Genomic DNA, 18143 nt, shown 5'->3' with positions numbered 1-18143 from the left:
GGTTTGGGGCTGTCAGGTGGCTCCAACAGGGACAGGACTGCAAGGGACAAACAAAAATTGGCCCAGGGTCTCTAAACCAGCCATCAACAACATTCCATGTGCTGGAAAAAATATTTAGGAGGGTGTTCCTGTCACTGGGCCAGGATCAGGGGAAAAAAAAAAAAAAAAAAAAGACAGCTGAGATATTTCTGTAACTCATCTTGCCTCTTCCAAACCAGATTTTAGGGCCTTGCTATTAAAAATGCCTGGATAAAGGAAGGAGTTAGACTATTTTTGTTTTTATTTTCCCCTCATTTAAAAGAAGGAAAAAAACATCTTGAAATGTCTGCATCTACCAAAAAAAAAAAAAATTCCTGATTTCTTTTTCTTCTCTGCTTAAGGGGAGTCTTTCTTCAAATAAACAAAGATAAAAACACCACAAAAATGAACTCTTTTCTTTTTTGGTTCATTTTTCAATTCACTGCAATTTGAAATACAGGCATAAATAAATATTTCAGCAGAATTCAAAGTAAATATAAATAACAGCAAATGGGGCCCTGAGCAAGCTGATCTATGAATGACATCCCTGCCCATGGCAGGGGGGTTGGAATTAGAGGGTCCTTAAGATCCCTAGAACCCAAACCATTCTGTGATTCCAAATGCATTCAGTGATTCTAAATATATTAAATAAATATATTAATAAAAAGTTATAAATATGAGCCAGCTTCTGGCAACATTTAAAATAAATCGATGTAGATGCCTTTGTAGGCAATCCTTGGCCTGGCCACTCTGCAGCAGCAAATCCAAAGGCAAAATCCAAGGAACTGATTTTAAATGAACACAAAAAGCAGATGATCAGAGAGCTCAAATGATCTTTCAGAGCTCAAACACCTCTCAGAGGGTGAGGAGAGGAATTCGGACCTGGATTTCAGGATCAATGGCCTGAATGTTGCGGGAAGTCTTGAGGAGATGATCCTCGTGGTCCAAATGGGTTTAAGAAGACTTTTCTAGTGCCCTTTGAATGATCAGCTCCTTTTAATCCCAGCGCAGAAATTCCTTTATCCAAGAACACCTCCCACATCCAGGCCTCAGCAGCAGAGCTAAAGGACAAGCTGACTTTTTCCCTTATCCACCCAGGCTGGATACAAAAGGAAAGGGAAACGTGCAAAATCGTTTTCGAGGGAGAACAGCAGCAGATTCAGTCCCTGGGGATTTATCTGTGGCAAGTTTGTTCTGTTGGAGTTGTTTTTTTTAAGATTACGTTGACCTTGAGTCACTTGGAGCAAAAAAAAAGGGAGGCTGTGACATCTCAACAAACAATCAGACCTTATTTCTTGCAAATAAATAGAAGAGAGGAGTGGAAAAAAAAAAGAAAAAAAAAAAAAAAAAAGAAGCTGTGGTGGTCCTTTTGAGGAAGTAGAAAAATGTCAAGAAATAATTGCAGCTTCCCTTTCACTCCAGGAGAGTTTGGAGTGAGCCTCCTCCCTCATTTCTCCCAGCAGGTGCCTCCAGAGCCGGATTAATGGATCCTCTCCCCCCAGCCAGGTGCTAATGAAATGATGATACAGTTATTTCCAGCTCTGAGCACAACCTCCAGCTGGCAAATTGCTGGGACGTGCCCCATGAAACAGAGACAAAAGTAGGTGGGGTTACTGCTAAACAGGAGCTGTAATAACCAGATATTAATGATACTGAAAACGGAGTGGTATTTACCATGAAACTCAGAGAGAAAACACCCTGGGGCTGTTTTTTATTTTCAATTTCATTAGAGATCGTCTTGTTTCTATTTTGATCACTGCCCAGCTGAACATTGCTCTCCTTTCCGGGCCACTTTTGGCACCGTTTTTGGGTAAGGAGCAATTTCTCCTCTGAATTTCGTCGTGATGATTCTCAGCCCTCAGGAAGAGCTGGGATAAGTCATCAGTTGTATTAATCATGGAATCATACAAGGTTTGGGTTGGGAGGGACCTAAAAGTTCATCCAATTCCACAGCCTGTCACGGTCAGGGACACCTTCCACTATCCCCAATGTCCAGCCTGGCCTTGGGCACTGCCAGGGATGGGGATTCCAAAATTTTCCTGGATAATCAGTTCCAGGATCTCCCCACACTCACAGCTCTGTCCTTCATGAAGTGACAGAAAGATTTGCAAACTTACAGTGAAATTCTGCACGTTTTCCCTGCCCCTTGTGTTTTACTGTCTCTGCTTTTTTGTTGAAGTCTTCTGTGGAGGAAATATCTCGCTGAAGATCTCTCTGGGCAATCACTCCAATTAAAGTTGAAAAAAATAATTTAAAAAATAGACTAAATTTTTTTTTTTTTAAATCTCACCTGACAGAAACAAAAGCTGCAAACCCAGGACTTGTGGCTGGCCCTTGTGCCTGAAGGATGGATTTTATGTGGGTGTAGCAGTGGTTTTCCCTCCAAAGCGCTCTGTGGGTTTCCTACACCCGGTGCAAATTCTGAGCATCTTCTCCCACGATTAAATTATTAAATTTGCCTTCTGTACAAACAAAAATCGAGGCGCCCGAGGGAGGGGCTGAGCCTTGAGTGCCAAATCTGCCTCGCTCTGCTGCAATTTGGTGAAAAATGGAAGTTCTGTGGCTGCCTTTGTTCTGCTCTTGGCCAAACGCCACTGAGCGCCACGAGAGCGCTTTCTGCCTCAAACTGCAGTGGCTCAGCTCCTCCAGAATCTGCTCTGATCTGTTTCATCCCAACCCCTACCTGAACGAGGAGATTATTTTAGACTTGTTCCTGATTTACCTGGTTCCATCCCCCCTGGAGAAGGAGGATGTGCAGCTACAGGACGGGGCTCAGCCACAACGAAACTGCCGCTCTCCCCAAATTTGTCAAAACAAGCCCCTGGTTTGGCTGGTGGCGCTGGGGTGTCTTCAAGTGCAAGCCAAGGGCAGGGCAGCTGTTGATTTCTCTGCCCAGACCGTTGTGGATGCTGCCAGTGTGGTTTTCCTCTCTTTGCTTCCCTCCCCTGCTTGGCTCACGCCCCGAGCGCGGCCGACGCTGCGCAGCGGAAAAACCCAGCCAGGCTCACGTGCCAGGAGCTGTCTGCTGCCTTTTATCAGCTCCTCTGCATCCCTCCCCTCTCACCACCTGCTGCCAGCGATGAGCTGCCCGAAAAAAAAAAATAAAACGTTTCAGGGCTGGGGATTTCAGTTGCGCTCAAAGGTTGGCCTTTGCATGGGCCTCTTCTGCCCTGGGATGGGACACTGCTGGTGCCACCTTTGCTGTGGCCTTGGGGACCAGGCTGGCAGCTCTTTGCCTTCCAGAACAGCCCCTCAGCTTCTTCCAGAACGGCATTGGGTTTCTCTTTTTGCATGCAACAGCTGGTGATGGAATCATTTCAAGGAGGAGGCTCGGCGGGGAGACTCTGCCAAAACCATGGAAAAATCACCAGTGGCTTGTGATGGGATCATCCGATGGTCTGGGGTGTGGAGGGGCCCCAAAATTGTCCCAGGATGTCCAGATAACCTCTGTGGGTTTTGTGGGAGGGACTCAGAGCAGGATTTCGTTTGGCAGGGGGGTTTGGGGTGCCCATCCCTGGAGGTGGCACTCAGTGACAAAGTGGGCACCAGTTGAACTCCGTGGGTTGGAAGAGCTTTTCCAACCTCAGTGATTCCACGAATCCATGACGGAGCAAACGGCAGGGGCTCTGTGTTACAGGGACTGTTCTGTCTGTCACATCCCCATCACCACTCGCCCGTTTATCCACATTTGATCCCAACTGCCCAGCACCAGGGGCCACGGCAGGAGTTTACATCCCGGGAATCACGGCCACAACAAACACACCCAGCGCCTGCCCTCGACTCCCACCCCACCAGGACGGGCAGCACCCCTCTCCAGAAATAAAAATAAATTTTTGGGGTTGTTTTTTTCCGGGCAGAAGCGGCCGGGTTACCCCGCGGCAGGGCGGGTTGTGTGCGTGTGCTGGAGCATCACTGCCCGGCCGTGTCGCTTAGCAACGCGGCAGCATCCGCGCAAAACCCCGCGCCCTGGCGGCTGCGGCGGCGGCACGGACGTGACTGTGGGCACACGGAGCCGTCTCCATGTGCAGAAAGGTGTGCTGGGCTCCTCTCTGGAGTCTCCCCCTCGGTGCTGCTGCCTCTCCCCAGGCTGCCTTTTCCGTGCCGAGGATGCCCCGCGATGCTTTAACACCTCTAAAACGCCGCACGCTGCTTTTGCTCCTTGATGTTTTTTCTCCCTTCTCTTTGCTCTTGATGGAGAGAGTAGTGGAATTTTACAGCTCCATCCCATGATGCTCTCATGGCCTGGCTCATACCTCCAGCAAACCGTAAAGTCGGATCACAATGATGTGACTCACTCTCCAACTAAAGATAGAGCTTGTCGAAGAGCCCTCAGGAGCCCTGGCTCTGCTGGGTTGTGCTTTGGGTTGGGTTTTCTGCCCCCCTCGCTCTCCCCACTCCCCAAGTCTGGGAATTCCCAGGAGCAGGAGTGGCACACGCTTTGGGGATCTGCTGGAAAACACGGGGGACCTGCTCAGGAGTGTGAGTTTGGCCTCATTGTGGCACTTTTGGGAGTCTGGGGACTCCCCAAAATAACACCACGTGGGCACCTGGCCACAGAAAAGACAGAGAGAGAGAGAGATATCTTCGAGGCTTTAAAACATTTTTATTTCAGTGTTCACCTCCCAGCTGTTTGACACAGAGCAGGGCACAAGGAGAAGCAGCCAAGACCCCAACCAAGACAAGGCCATGGAGTGTCCCAGCACTGGACAGGGGCAGGGAAGTGGCAGGACAGGCCAGCCCTGCTCTGTTTGTTACCCCTGGGAGTGGGGACATGGGCAATACAGCTCTGCTGAAGCTCAGAATCCTGTCCTGAAGGACACGAAGCAATCAGAATTCCCCCCAAGCCAAGCACAGGCTGGACTTTTATCCCCCCATAAACACGGCGATGGAAACTGGCAGGTGAGGGAGCTGGATCCCGTTCAGCCCTGTACAATTCCACTGGTGTCAAAGGCATTGCATCAGGGACAAAACCCAGGCATTATTTTTAACCTGGCCGTTTCCTTTTATGCCCTTCATTCAGGAAATCCCTATGCAAGTGCATGATTTTAGTCATGTGAATCTCCTCAGTGTGACTGCTCATGGCCTCAGAGTTAAACACATGCCCAGATCCACGAGGGTTAGGGCCTGAAACGGCATCAGAGGGGAAGGAGAAGGGATGGGAGTGTGGGAATTCCTGAGCAATGTGTGAGAGGCCTCTGCCCACCTGAGCCATGGGAATATTTCTGGCTGTTTCCCCTTTTCAGCCCAACAATTCCTCTAAACCCAGCAGCATCTTTGAGGCAGCAGTTTAAGGTCTGCCCGCTGTGAAGGGGAGGAGAGCAAAACACCCAAAATATTCCTAATGGATATTAAAATAGAATTAACAAAGCAGCTTGTTACACAAATGTCCTTTGGGGACTGCAATCCCTGTCTGTGACTTTCCCAACCTTGCCCTGATTCCCTCTCTGCACTTGCAGGGAGAACCCTCTGGGTCTTCACAGGAAAACCTCACCAGAGGGGATTTTCTGCACTGCTTTGGCTTCCCTTTTCTGCCATTCCTCAAAAATCCTGACTTCCAAACACCAGGAATTGGGATTTTTGAGCACTGTCCTATGCCAGCAATCCCAGGATCACCAGGGTGGGAAGACCCCCTCAGAATGCCCCAGGGCCACCCCAGTGCCACCAGCATCAGCCCAAGGCCTGTCCCTAAGGGCCACCTCCAGACTCCTCCTGAACACTCCACAGACAGTGACTCCAAACCTCCCTGGGCAGCTCATCCCAAGGCCTGACCACTCTGCCAGGTGGAAAAAAAATTCCAGTTCTCTACAGAAACCTGAACAGCAACTCCCAAATATTCCCATCTTGCAGAGATCCAGAGGACAGCCAGGAAAGGATCCACCAGAGGAATTTAGGTGATGATTTTGTTTTTGTGTTCAGCTTCACAGGAACTATTTTTAAAACCCCTCTTTGCCCAAGCTCTGCTTTCAGCACCTCCCCAGCCCTTTCCCAAAAGCTCAAGCACGTTACAACGTCTGGCTGCAGACGGAGGTGTGACAACAAATTCCTGACCCACCAGGGTGATGCCTTCAGTGTGTGACTTTCACAGGTTCCTCCCTGCTCCACAAATTCCCCAGATCTGCAGATCCCTTGGTCTGCAGCAGAGTCAGTGAGAGCAGCTTTGCCATAACAGATGAAGCCACAGAGAGGACGCTCACAACACGCTGTGAACAAGAGTCAGAAGACCTCCTGAATTAATTTGTCGTTGCTGTGGGGTAAAAAACTCCTAAAAATATCTCTGTCTGTGATTTAGCCTTTAATTTCTCATGCTCACTCAAATGAGGGGAAACACCATCTTTATTTTTTTCATGACCCACATCCACCAAACTTCCCCTTATTTGTACAAAGCCTTTTTTTTTTTTAAATTCCCTACAAGGGCAACCGGCTCCGTTTCGTCCCAACTTTCTGTCTCAGCTTTATGGATTTGCCATTCAAACAGGCAAATCCATGGAATTCATTTCACAGGACATTGACCAAAGGGAATGTGGAATAATGTTCTTTGGGTTTTGACATTTGATCAAGTGCGAGTTTGCCACGAGGAAAGAGGACAAACAACAGCCTTGCAATGGGTAAAACCTTCCACAATAGCCGTGGTCAATGCACAAATAAAGTTATTTTATTAGTGTTGGCTTCCCTCTTGTGGCAATGAACAAACTGGAGCCTTAATATCTAACCAGGCCTGGCGCTCCCCCTCTGCTTTATTTCCTCCAGAGCCACTTGCACATTTCCATAATTTGAGTGACATTTGTGAATTTACAATGGTTTTTTTTTCCCCTGGCAGGGTGTGTGAGAAGGTACCACTGCTATTAATAAACTGTGTTTCATCAACAGAATTGAGAGCTATTTATAAAGGATGCTGGTATCTTGGGGTTTTTTTTTTTTTTGCAGATGGGGGAACTGAGGTGTGGAATAATTAGAAGCCAATCAGCAGGTCCAAAGCAGAGCTGAAAATAGATCCCAAATCTCCTGAGCCTCGGGGCCACGTTTTGACTGTTCCTCTGCCAAGGTGGGAGATGGTGACACTCAGCTCTACCCTGTGTCTGTTATCCTCAGAGTTTCCCAAAACAGTTTTTTTTTTACCTCTAATATTCACAGCCAAACTCGTAAGACAAAGAAATAATAATAATCTCTCGAGTGGACCCAAATCACCTTTCCTGGTTAAAGATTTGCAGTCAGTGTTTATTCCCTCAGCCACCTCGCCCTTAAATTAAATTTTTCAGGTGTTTTACAGCATCTTAAAAGAATTGAGATTATTTTTTTAAAGTCTACAGGCAGCTGGTTATGGGTTTCTCCTCCTTTTACGATGGTTGCATGGAAAATAAGTGAAGGCACCACGAGCATCACATGCTCAACAAAATAACACTGATGAATCTTCTTCCTATAAAACAACACTAACCTGAAACCCCCCTGGGAGGGCAGGAAAATGTGGTTTGAGGTGCTTTTGCAAATCAAGAGCTTTTAGAGGAGTGCTGTGACGCTGAGGGCAGAGAGTTCAGTGGCGCAACTCGATTGACATCGCCCCGCTTTGGAATTCCCCTAACGGCTTTTGTGGGTTTTCAATCATTCTTTCCGGTTTGAAAAAGAGAAAAAAAATGGTTTTCTGCCCCTTGCTGCTGAGTGAAAAACCCCCTTTTTAATGGGAAAATGAGTCAGGTCGTGCCTGGGCAGGGAGATTTTGGAGGGTGGGCGCAGCCTCCAATCCCCAGGGAGCTCTTAATTTACCTGCCCATGTAAAAGGACTTTTTTTGTGGAAAACACCCACCTGGGCTGGATTCAGCAGCAGCTGTGCCTCTGGAACCCTTGGGAAAGAGGGAAAAACCCCAAAAAACCCTCCCCATCCCCTCCAGCAGCTGCAGGAACAAGCCCGTGGTTGTGATGGGGCTGAGTTCAGTCCTGGCTTTTTGGGGCCAGGTTCTCTGGGATGATGAACTGGAGCACCAGGAGAGGAAAACTCCTCCAACTGCTGGTAAACACCAAAAGTTGGGTTTTTTTTTTTATTTTTTCCAGAGGAACTGGCCAGGAAGTTGTTTCCAGCTGCACCCTGGCTCTTCATGGACTCCCTGGTGCCCAGTCCTGGGCTCAGGTGCAATTATTGAATAACAGGTAGGGAATGACAGAGCTCAGGTTTCAGGTGAGCTGTGAGCTGAGGGAGAGAACCACTCCGTGTTTTCAGTGCTACTTTAAAACCTGGGCTCAGGGGTTTGGTCTTTAGAGGGGTTTGGGGGGTTTTTTTTGGGTTTCTTTCCAAAGCCCAGCACTGACCTGCTGCTCTCTCCCCGCTGTGAAGACTTCTGTGGGTTGTTTAAAACCTCCTCTTTCCTCTGTGCCGTGAGGTGTTTGTGGAGTTGGACAAACCTTGCTCCAGTTTTTTAGGACGCCTCCTGCAGCAGGGCCCTGAGGGAAGCACCTCCCCAGCCTGAGAATTGTCACCTTCTTTCTGGAGGTTTCTCAGTAAAAGGGAAAATAAAACGCGTTTTGCATGATTTCAGTTGTGGTCTGACTCAGCAGGAGGCAGAAGAGTGATGTTTTTTTTCTATCCCTGCGTGACAAAAAAGAGCACTTTAAGGTCACAACCCTGCAAGCACCCACAAGGGAATATTCTTCTAGGTGTTTCTCCTGACCTTGCAGATGTCCAAGTGGTCATTCAGTGACCAAACTGAAACCAGGAACACAGGGAAAAGTCAAAGGGGCTATGTGGGGAATTTAATTGCTTTGCAGAAGGAAAAAAAAACTCCTAAAACCTCCCATCTATGGCAATGGAGGACTCCATTATATCCAAATGACAGGTATCCAAATACAAGGACAGGTTTTAGCCAGGCCTGAATTTTCCTTCCAGTGTAAAAGGTACAAACTTTTTATCACCTGGGGGATGTTATTTGTCCAAAATTAACCTGTGAAAGGTGCTCTGATTTTAATTCTTGAAAGCATTATCAGGCTTTGACCCTGTCCCCAGCTCAGTAAAGTGCCCTCAGCACTCAGTGACTTCCCTGGCCTGAAAAAGCCAGATTTTTTTGTCTAATACAGTGCTGCAAGATCACAGAGTGTTCTGGAATAACAATAAAATAATTTAGGATATGAAACCACACTTAGAATAAATCCATTTGAAACCTTCAGTGCAGGCACATTATCACAAGAAAAAAAAAAAAAAAGATAAAAAAAGGAAAGAAAAAGTCAAACCTGATTTTTATTAAAGAAAAGCAGGTGTTTTTCTACATTTTAGACGTGCTTTTCCCAGTAGTGTAGTTATTAAAGTTATTGAAAAGCACAGGGATAGAATCAGTGATTGAATCACAGCAGGGTTTGGGTTGGGAGGGATTTAAATCCCACCCAGTGCCACCCCTGCCACAGCAGGGACACCTCCCACTGTCCCAGGCTGCTCCAAGTGTCCAACCTGGCCTTGGGCACTGCCAGGGATCCAGGGGCAGCCACAGCTGCTCTGGGCACCCTGTGCCAGCCCTGCCCACCCTGCCAGGGAACAATTCCTGCCCCAGAGCCCAGCCAGCCCTGCCCTCGGCACTGGGAAGCCATTCCCTGGCTCCTGTCCCTGCAGCCCTTGTCCCCAGTCCCTCTGCAGCTCTCCTGGAGCCCCTTCAGGCCCTGGCAGGGCTCTGAGCTCTTCCAGGGTTTTTCTCTCCTCCAGGTGAACAGTCCCAGCTCTCTCAGCCTGTCCAGTTGTGTCTCCCTTATGTCAGGCTCAAACCTGCCCTTGTGCCTCGCAGTGTCACCCCGGAACGCAGCCAGGGAGACAGGAGGGAATTAAATCCTGGCAGCCAAAATAAATCCTGCTGGAGCCACTGCCTTATTCCCGGTGGGGCGCTGAGCCTCACTCGAACTCTGTCCCGACGTCCTGAAACGATCCCGAGCTCGGAATCTGCAGCGAGAGCAGCACCTAGTGCCTGGATCCTGCAGAATTCCCGCAGCCAGCCAGCCATTCTTCCATCCATCCATCTGTCCATCCCTCCATCCATCCGTTTCTCCATCCCTCCATCCATTTCTCCATCCCTCCATCCACCCATCCATCCCTCCATCCCTCCATCCATCCCTCCATCCCTCCATCCATCCCTCCATCCATCCCTGCCAGTCTCCACATCTCCATGGCAGCCACTGTCCGAGCCCAGGCAAGAACGACTCCGACTCTGTGCCAGCTCTGCAGCGGAAAAAAAAAAAAAGAAAAAAGATGGAAAAAATCAGGGATAGGAAGAGTTGAACCATTCCAGATAATTCAGGGACCTGAGCGAGCTGCTCATGGTCACCAGGGAGAGGGACAGAGCTGCCTGCCTTGTCTCAGCTGGAAGAGCCTTTGCCTTGGGATGAAGTTTATCCACGGGGAGGAAATAAACCCCGCGTTTTGGAGGTTTCTGTGATGCTGAGGCTGGAAGAACTCGTGGGATGCTCCTTTTGCTCTCCTGGGATGGAGGGGCAGGTGAGGCTGAGGCAGGTGCAGCCTGGAAATCCAGGGAGGAGCTGAAATCCACCTGCAGCCCCTGGAGATCCATGGGGGAGATAAAATGCATTTGCAGCTCCTGGAGGAGCCCGTGTCAGAGCAGGGCTCACACAAAAGTTGTGATCCCATGGGAATTGCACCCTGGAGCAGCTCCTGGCAGGGATCTGAGGCTCTGTGGAGAGAGGAGCCCACACTGGAGCGGGTTTACAGGACGGACCTGGGATTCCTTGGGAAAAGGGACCCCCTCTGGAGCAGGTCCTGCAGGAATGACTCCATGGAAAGGGACCCACACAGGAGGAGTGTGATCCTGAAGAAGTGATGCTATGGGAAGTACCCACACTGGAGAAGTCCATGGAGGACACCAGGGCACAGGGCCACCGTGGGGACACTAGGGGGATAGGAACACTGACAGTGACACTGAGGGGACATCAGGCACAGCGACACCGAGTACATAGGGATACTGAGAAGCACAAGGACACTGGGGACACAGGGACAACAGAGGGACACCATGGGCATGGGGATGTTGTGGACACAAAGACACCACAGGGGACACCTCAGGGATACTGGGGACACTGGGACACCACAGGGACACTGGGCACAGGGACACTGTGGGGACAGGAACACCATAGGGACACCGTGAGCACAGTAACACCACAGGGACACTATGGGTACAGGCACACCGGGCACAGTGACAGCACAGGAACATTGGGCACAGGGACACTGTGGGCAAAGGGACACCGTGGGTACAGGGACACTGTGGGTACAGGGACACTGGTGGGACAGAGACACCACAGGGACACCGTGAGCACAGTAACACCACAGGGACACTGTGGGTACAGGCACACCGGGCACAGTGACACCACAGGGACGCTGGGCACAGGGACGCTGGCACAGGGACACTGTGCGCACAGGGACACTAGTGGGACAGTAACACCACAGGGACACTGTAGGTACAGGCTCACCGGGCACAGCGACACCACAGGGACACTGCTGGCACAAGGACACCACAGTGACACCACAGGAGGGACACACTGCTGGCACAGTGACCCCGTGGGGGTCGCGGGGGCTGCGCTCCCCCAATGACCCGGCAGGGGGCGCGCGGCTCCAAGGCGCCGCCGCGCGGAACTACAGTTCCCAGCGTGCCCCGCGGCAGGCGCGGCCCCTGACGTCACGGAGGGCGGGCGTGGCCGCGCCTGCGCGGTGCGCGGTGACCCTGGGGGCGGCCGGGAAAGATGGCGGCGGCAGCCGGGCTCGTCTTGAAGGTGAAACTGGGGGGCGGCGGGGCCTGGGCGGCTTTGGGGGGGAGCAGCGCCGTCTCCAGCCCTCCAGGACCTTCCCCTTCCTCCTGATCCTCGAGGGCTGCGCCGACCCCGCCGTTCTCCCCCTTATTCCCCCCAGGTGCGGCAGCTGAGTACGACGGCGGCGAGACCGGTGTCCAAGTTGGTCAAGGTGAGGGGCAGGGGAGCTCTCAAAGCCGGTGAAGATAAAGGACAAAAGGTGTCCTGAAGGGGTCGGGAGGGGTCACAAAGCTGGCAGGGGGGTCGTGAGGAGGTCGAGGGGATCCCCAAGCCGGTCAAGGTGACTGAGCGGGGGGTTGTGAGGGGCTGAGGGCGGGTGTCCCAGATGGTCACGGTGAGGGCAGGGTGCAGCGCTGGCTCCCGGCTGGCCAAGGCGAGGGGTGGCGGATCTCTCCCTGGGTCAGCCCCGCTCAGCGCCCTCCTTTGCTCCCGCAGCCGCCCATCCAGGTGTACGGGCTGGAAGGTCGCTATGCCACCGCCCTTTACTCGGCAGCCAGCAAGCAGAAGAAGCTGGAGCAGGTGGAGAAGGAGCTGCTCCGGGTGTGGGTAAGGTGCTCTGCAGCCGGGGTTGCTGCGGCTGGGAGCAGAGGGGATTTGGCTTCTGTGACCTGTGAGACTCCCATCCTGCTGGCACCTATGCTGGCTGCCTGTGGTTCTGGTGTTTAAATGGCATTTTGGGCAGGAATTGTTCCATGGGAGGGTAGGCAGACCCTGGTACAGGGTTCCCAAAGAAGCTGTGGCTGCTCCACCCCTGGAATTGTCCAAGGCCAGGTTGGATAGGGCTTGGAGCAGTCTGGGATGGTGGAAGGTGTCCCTGTCATGGCAGGAGTGGGACTAGGTCCATCTAATCTTTTAGGTCCCATCCAACCCAAACCATTCACTCATTCTCTACCTGGAGTTGCCATTTCACTTCCCATCAGCTCCAGAGCTCTTTGTTCTCATTCCAGGAATGTCCTTGTTGCCTGCTTTAGCTACTCCAGGTGGGCCTGGTGATGCCAGGGAAACCCCTGCCGTTTGTCACATCCTTGTGTATCCCCTCAGAGCCTCCTGAAGGACCCCAAGCTGTCCAGTGTGGTGATGAACCCTCACACCAAGAGCTCCGTGAAACAAAAAGCCGTAAGCGACGCCCTGGCAAGAGAGAAGATGTCCCCGATCACCGTCAACCTGATGAGTGAGTGACCTCTGGGCTGCAGCAGAGCATCCCAGCAGTGCCATCCACGGGGATTTGCTGGGATCTGCCTGTGGTGGTGCTTTAACCCCTCTGGGTGTGTGGCTTTTTGCAGATCTGCTGGCTGAGAACGGGCGCCTGCGCTACACCCCGGGCATCGTCTCTGCCTTCGGGAAGATCATGAGCGCCTTCCGAGGGGAGGTGGTGTGCACAGTCACCACGGCTCAGGTGGGCTGGGAGACTCTGGATCCAGGCAGCAGGGAGTGGGAGAAAAGACAAACCTCTCCCAGTTAATTCTGTGCTCTGTGATCAAAGTACTTGCTGTGGGAACATGAGGGTATGTCTCACCTCTGCCAAGCTGAAGGAACTGCTGCAAAGAGAGGGTTGATAGGCAGCAGTTCCTGGTCCAAAATGAAACTTGTTCATCCCATTGCAGCTCACCATGCTGCGTTTTTCATTCCTGTGTGCAAATCCAGGGACTGACAGGTCAGGCTGGTCTGCACATAGAGCTGCTCCTGTTCTTTTTTCAAACAGGAAAATGTTTCGTTAGATCAGGAGGGCACAAAGTGGTTGTTGTTCCTGTGATGTCCTTGGGTTATCCCTGTTCCAGGATGCTGCCTTCCTGGTCTGGTGGAAATGTGTCTTCAGAGGGGCCTGAGGAGAAAATTTGGATTTCCATTATATCATTTGAGTATTTTTAAGTCTTTCATTTTCCTTCTGTTCTGTTGTTTTGGGTCTTTTTCAGCCCTTGGATGATGCCAGCCTCACTGAACTGAAAAGTGCTCTGAATGGGTTCTTGGCTAAAGGAGAGGTCTTGAAGCTGGAGACTAAGGTCTGGATTTTTGACTTACAAAGAAATGTCATTAAGTTCATTTTAAGGGCTTCTGTGTCTCTAATTTTTGCAAAAACAGAAGATTTTATTGAATCCAGTTACTTTGTTACATAGTTGTGTGCTCTTTTGTAGACACGATGACGTTTTAATTTCTGAAATTTTTACTTTGGAATTCAACGACCACAAAGTTATCTCAAAAAAGGCCCTTTGAAAAGCTTTGGGGTTTTGTTTTGGGGTTTTTTTGCTAGTGCAAAATTTGTATCCTGTGGTAACAAACTTCTGCTAATCGATTTTCTGTTCAATGTTCCTTCCTTAGACTGATCCATCAATCCTTGGTGGCATGATTGTCAATATTGGGGAGAAGTACGTGGACATGTCAACAAGGTCCAAGATCCAGAAACTCACCAAAATCATGAGAGAGACTGTCTAGAGAGCTGTCCTGGCCATTCCCAGGGAAACCCGTCACATGGAAACAATAAAATTCTTCCTTCTTGTGGAGATGGTGCCGAGTGTTTTGGTTGGGGAGGCACAGCCCTGAGGGAGGAAGATGCTGAAGCTGCCCTGAGTTTCTGTAGGTGTAGCTGAACATTCGTGGCATGGCTTGAAAATGTGGCTCACCCTGATTGCTGGGAAGGACATGGAAGGAGCATGGAGGGAGCTGATAAATGGGGTTAGTGCTGGGGAGGGTCTGCCAAGCTCCCCAGAAAACTGAGAGTTGGTCTGTACTGCCCAGTCCAGGGGAAGGGATAACAGGAAATGGCCTGAATTTGCACCAGGAGAGATTCAGAATAGTGATTAGAAAAACATTCCCTGGCAGAGTCATCAGGCCTTGGGGTGAGGTGCCCAGGGAGGTGGTGGAGTCACTGTCTGAAAGTGTTCAGGAGGAGTCTGGATGTGGCTCTTGGGAAATGGTTTGGGGTGATAATGGTGGCACTGGATGATCCTGAAGGTGTCTTCCAACCTTGAATCCATGACACAGGAGTGTTTGGGACTGGATGTTCACCCATTTCTTCTGTCCACAGGGACCACCAAGTGTCTCCCTCCTCCCTCACCCAATATCCAACAGCGGGGAGTCCCATGGCCAGTGATCCTCTGTGTGGAAGCAGCAGGAGGGAATTTGGAGCCCTTCTGCAGCCCTGAGAGAGGAGAAGGAAGGGATTCTCCTTTCTTGCCTCATTTTCCACACCAAAGGAGACTCTGACAATGGGAAAAGGAATTGTCCAAGGTGGAGTTGCCCTGTGGGGCTCCTGCACAGAGAGGTTTGGGGAGAGGACGGTGAGATGTAGTAAGAGCTGTGCGAAAGGGAAGAATGTGTGACAACACAAGATTTCTGAATGGGAAGGAGGCGTGGGAGGGCAACAGTAGCTGGGATGGGAAGAAGACAAAAGATCCTATGAGCTGTCCCTGCAGATGTGAGTGTCACAGAGGATTCCCAATGGGATGATGTCCAGGCGCTTTCCCAGAGTGAAGATGAGAGGTCCCAAGACCTCTCACCGTGGGATGAAGATCTGCACTCCTACACTTCTCGACGGCAGGACAGGAGTGAGCCAGAATCCTCCCAAGTCACCGACAGCAGTGACAAGGAGCTGTCCCAAGGAGCAGAAGCTGTAGGCCAGGAGCTGCCCCGATGGGAAGATGTGAGTGACCCAGAGCTGTCCTAATGGGCTGGGGGGCCAGGGGTGGCCCTTTGTGACAGGGGCGCTCGGTGTCGGGGCCCTTTGTGATGCGGGACATGGTGGTGGCCAGAGCCCCTTGTGACATCAGGGAGCCCTGCCCTGGCTCTGGGGGTATCTAAGGGACGCAGAGCCCTGGGGAGCCCAGTCCCAGGTGAGCTGCGCTCTCAGGAGGAAGCTGCTCCCTGGGTCAGTCTGCACTTGTGGACGATAAAAATTGTTTTAAAAATGGACAAGGATAAGGAGAACCCCAACTCCCAGCCCGCGCAGGAGCCGCTGCTGAGCCTGCGGAGGAGGCCGAGAGGGAGCGATGAGGCAGGTAGGAGAGGTCAGTGGACGGAGAGGGCCAGGATCTTTGCCCTGCCAAGGGAGTCGTCTCCGTCCCACGCCTCCTCCTCCTCATCCTGCTCCTCCGTGCCCCTCAGGCTCCCACCACTGCATCTCGGGCAGCCAAAGGTGAGACCTAAAACGGTCCAACACCTGAGACTCCCAGAGGTGCAGGTTGGGCAGCCGCAGGCAGCGCCGCAGGGCAGCCGGAGCCAGGCCCTGTCCCTCTGTGGGGACAGGCTGCCAGCACTGTCACCGCTGCCACCGCTGCCACCACTGCGAGGGCTGACACCTCTGCCCTGCCTGGTGAGCCCCAGGGACACTGAGAGCCGGGGCACTGAGCTGGGGAGCGCAGGGGAGAAGGGGCCGCAGCCCTGCAGCCCCTGTCCTGGGCAGCCCTACAGCCCCGTGCCCAGGGTGCTCCTGCCCCCGCTCAGGGTGGCCCAGGAGGGCACAGCCCCTGTGTCCCCGAGCTGGCAGCTGCTGCCTGTGCCACCCATCCCCTCGGGGGCTCGTGCCGTGGAGCCCAACCTCAGGGAAGTGGCACCAGTGAAAAGCTCTTCCCAGCTCTTCCGAGGGGCCAGCAGCAGTGACCTGGAGCTGTCCCGAGTAGACGAGGCCATCGAGCTCTCTCCTGGGGACAGCAACACCGAGCTAGAGATGTCCCCTGTAGAAGAGGCCATTGCAGTCACTTCAGCGGACAGTAGGAGTGATGAGAAGCTGTCCCCAGCTCCAGACGCCATCGAGGTGGTTGCACGGGACAGCACAAGCGAACCGGAGCTGTCCTCTGTGGAAGAGGCCCTTGAGGTCATTCCAGGGGACAGCCTGAGTTATGATGAGCTGTCCTTTGTGCAGGAGGACATCGACGTCATTTCAGGAGACAGCACACATGAAGAAGAGCTGTCCCCAGTGGATGAAGCCATTGTGGTTGTTTCAGGGGCCAGCCCGACAGATGAGGAGCTGTCCCCAGTGCAAGATGACATCCTGGCCATTTCAGGGGACAGCCCAAGAGATGAGGAACTGTCCAAAGTGGAAGAAGCCACCGAGATTGTTCCAGAGGGCAGCACCAGTGACTGGGTGCTGTCTGAACTGGGAGAGGCCATCAAGCTCTTCCCAGAAGAAAAGAGCCGTGACAAGGAGCTGTCCCAAGGGGATACAAATGAGGACCAGGATCTTTCCCCAGAAGACAGGAAATGTGATACACAGCTGAGGTTTGGGGAAGATTGCAACGTGGAAGACATGTCCCAATGGGAACAAGATGACATCAAACAGCTCTCCCACTGGGAAGAAGATGAGGACAAAGAGATGTCCCAAGGGGAAGAGCACGAGGATGAAGAGCTCTCCCAATGGGAAGAAGGTGACGATGCAGAACTCTCCCATTGGAATTATGATGTAAAGCTGACAAGGATGGCCCTGCTCGGTGGCATGGACAGGGATTCCAGCTTTCCACTTGAATTTCCAGATCTACCAATACTCTCAAGACATCAGAAGGTGCTGGATTGGCTGGAAGCCAATTTCCCCAACGTGTATGGTGCTGAGGAAGAGGAGAACGCAGCTGCCAGACACCCACCAAGGGTGCAAAGGAAACGGCGCCAGCACAACGTGGAGGCCCAATGGCAAATGCTGGTGAAGGCCATGTCACCCTTTGCCTCCCATGACAAGGTGCTTTCCAAAGAGAAGCACTGTGGAGCCCAGAACGTGTCCCGAGGGGAAGCTGCCATCCGGGACAACATCTGGCAGAGACCCTCGGGCCTGGTGGGTTACGAGGATCCCCTGGAGGGACCCAGCTGTTCCCGGCATGAGAGCACCTCTCCTGCCCTGTGGAGTCCCGTGGGCACCGAGCTGGCACCTGCTGCCCCCACCAGAGCTGCTGAGGAGGAGGAGCCCCGTAAACCTCTCTCTTTGAGGGGCAAAAAGGCAGCAGCTCCTTCTGTCCTCAGTGGGGAGAGGACAACCCCAGGGACACCGAGCTCGCTGCGTGCGCTGTTCAACACTCCAGCCAGCAGCCAGGCTCAGGGGTATGTCAACCCCAGCGTGAGCAGCGGGGCCCTGAGCAAGGCTCTGCTGGAGCTGCAGGCACAGAGGCAGCGACAGGAGGCACGAGGTGCCTGGGAACGCTGGACTGCTGCAGTCAGAGGCCAGCGGGAAGGGAGCCCGTCGCCTGCCCCGCACAGCCCACCCAGCCCCCGGCCTGCCCAGCTGGGAGCCCAGGCCCTCCGCGGGCAGCCGGCTGCCCCCAGGAAACGTCCCTCCCGCTTCAGGCGGGCGCTGCGGGCGCTGCGGGGGCTGTTCCGGTGTCCCTGCCTGAGGCCACGGCCCGAGGAGTGACAGTCAGGGCACCGAGAGC

The 18143-nt window shown here is 52.5% G+C and overlaps 2 protein-coding genes across 3 annotated transcripts in view; both read left to right on the top strand.

Annotated features, from left to right (window-relative positions):
- Positions 1-18143, top strand: part of RRM1 (ribonucleotide reductase catalytic subunit M1) — a 516096-nt gene that overhangs the window by 411480 nt on the left and 86473 nt on the right. The gene's annotated exons all lie outside the window — the stretch shown is intronic.
- On the top strand, positions 11674-14294 carry ATP5PO (ATP synthase peripheral stalk subunit OSCP). 2 transcript variants are annotated; one of them, XM_066314187.1, is made up of 7 exons: positions 11674-11760; positions 11897-11947; positions 12232-12342; positions 12838-12967; positions 13080-13192; positions 13710-13796; positions 14113-14294. In XM_066314187.1, the coding sequence occupies exons 1-7, from the start codon at positions 11731-11733 to the stop codon at positions 14224-14226; spliced, it is 636 nt and encodes a 211-aa protein (XP_066170284.1). In that variant the 5' UTR covers positions 11674-11730; the 3' UTR covers positions 14227-14294. The 2 variants fall into 2 exon arrangements, with proteins under 2 accessions (XP_066170284.1, XP_066170285.1); XM_066314188.1 differs by lacking the exon at positions 12232-12342.

This window comes from Sylvia atricapilla, chromosome 2, assembly GCF_009819655.1.
Source record: "Sylvia atricapilla isolate bSylAtr1 chromosome 2, bSylAtr1.pri, whole genome shotgun sequence".
Classification (NCBI taxonomy): domain Eukaryota; kingdom Metazoa; phylum Chordata; class Aves; order Passeriformes; family Sylviidae; genus Sylvia; species Sylvia atricapilla.
Note: the sequence above shows the minus strand (reverse complement) of the source record. Positions and strands in the feature narration are given on the sequence as shown.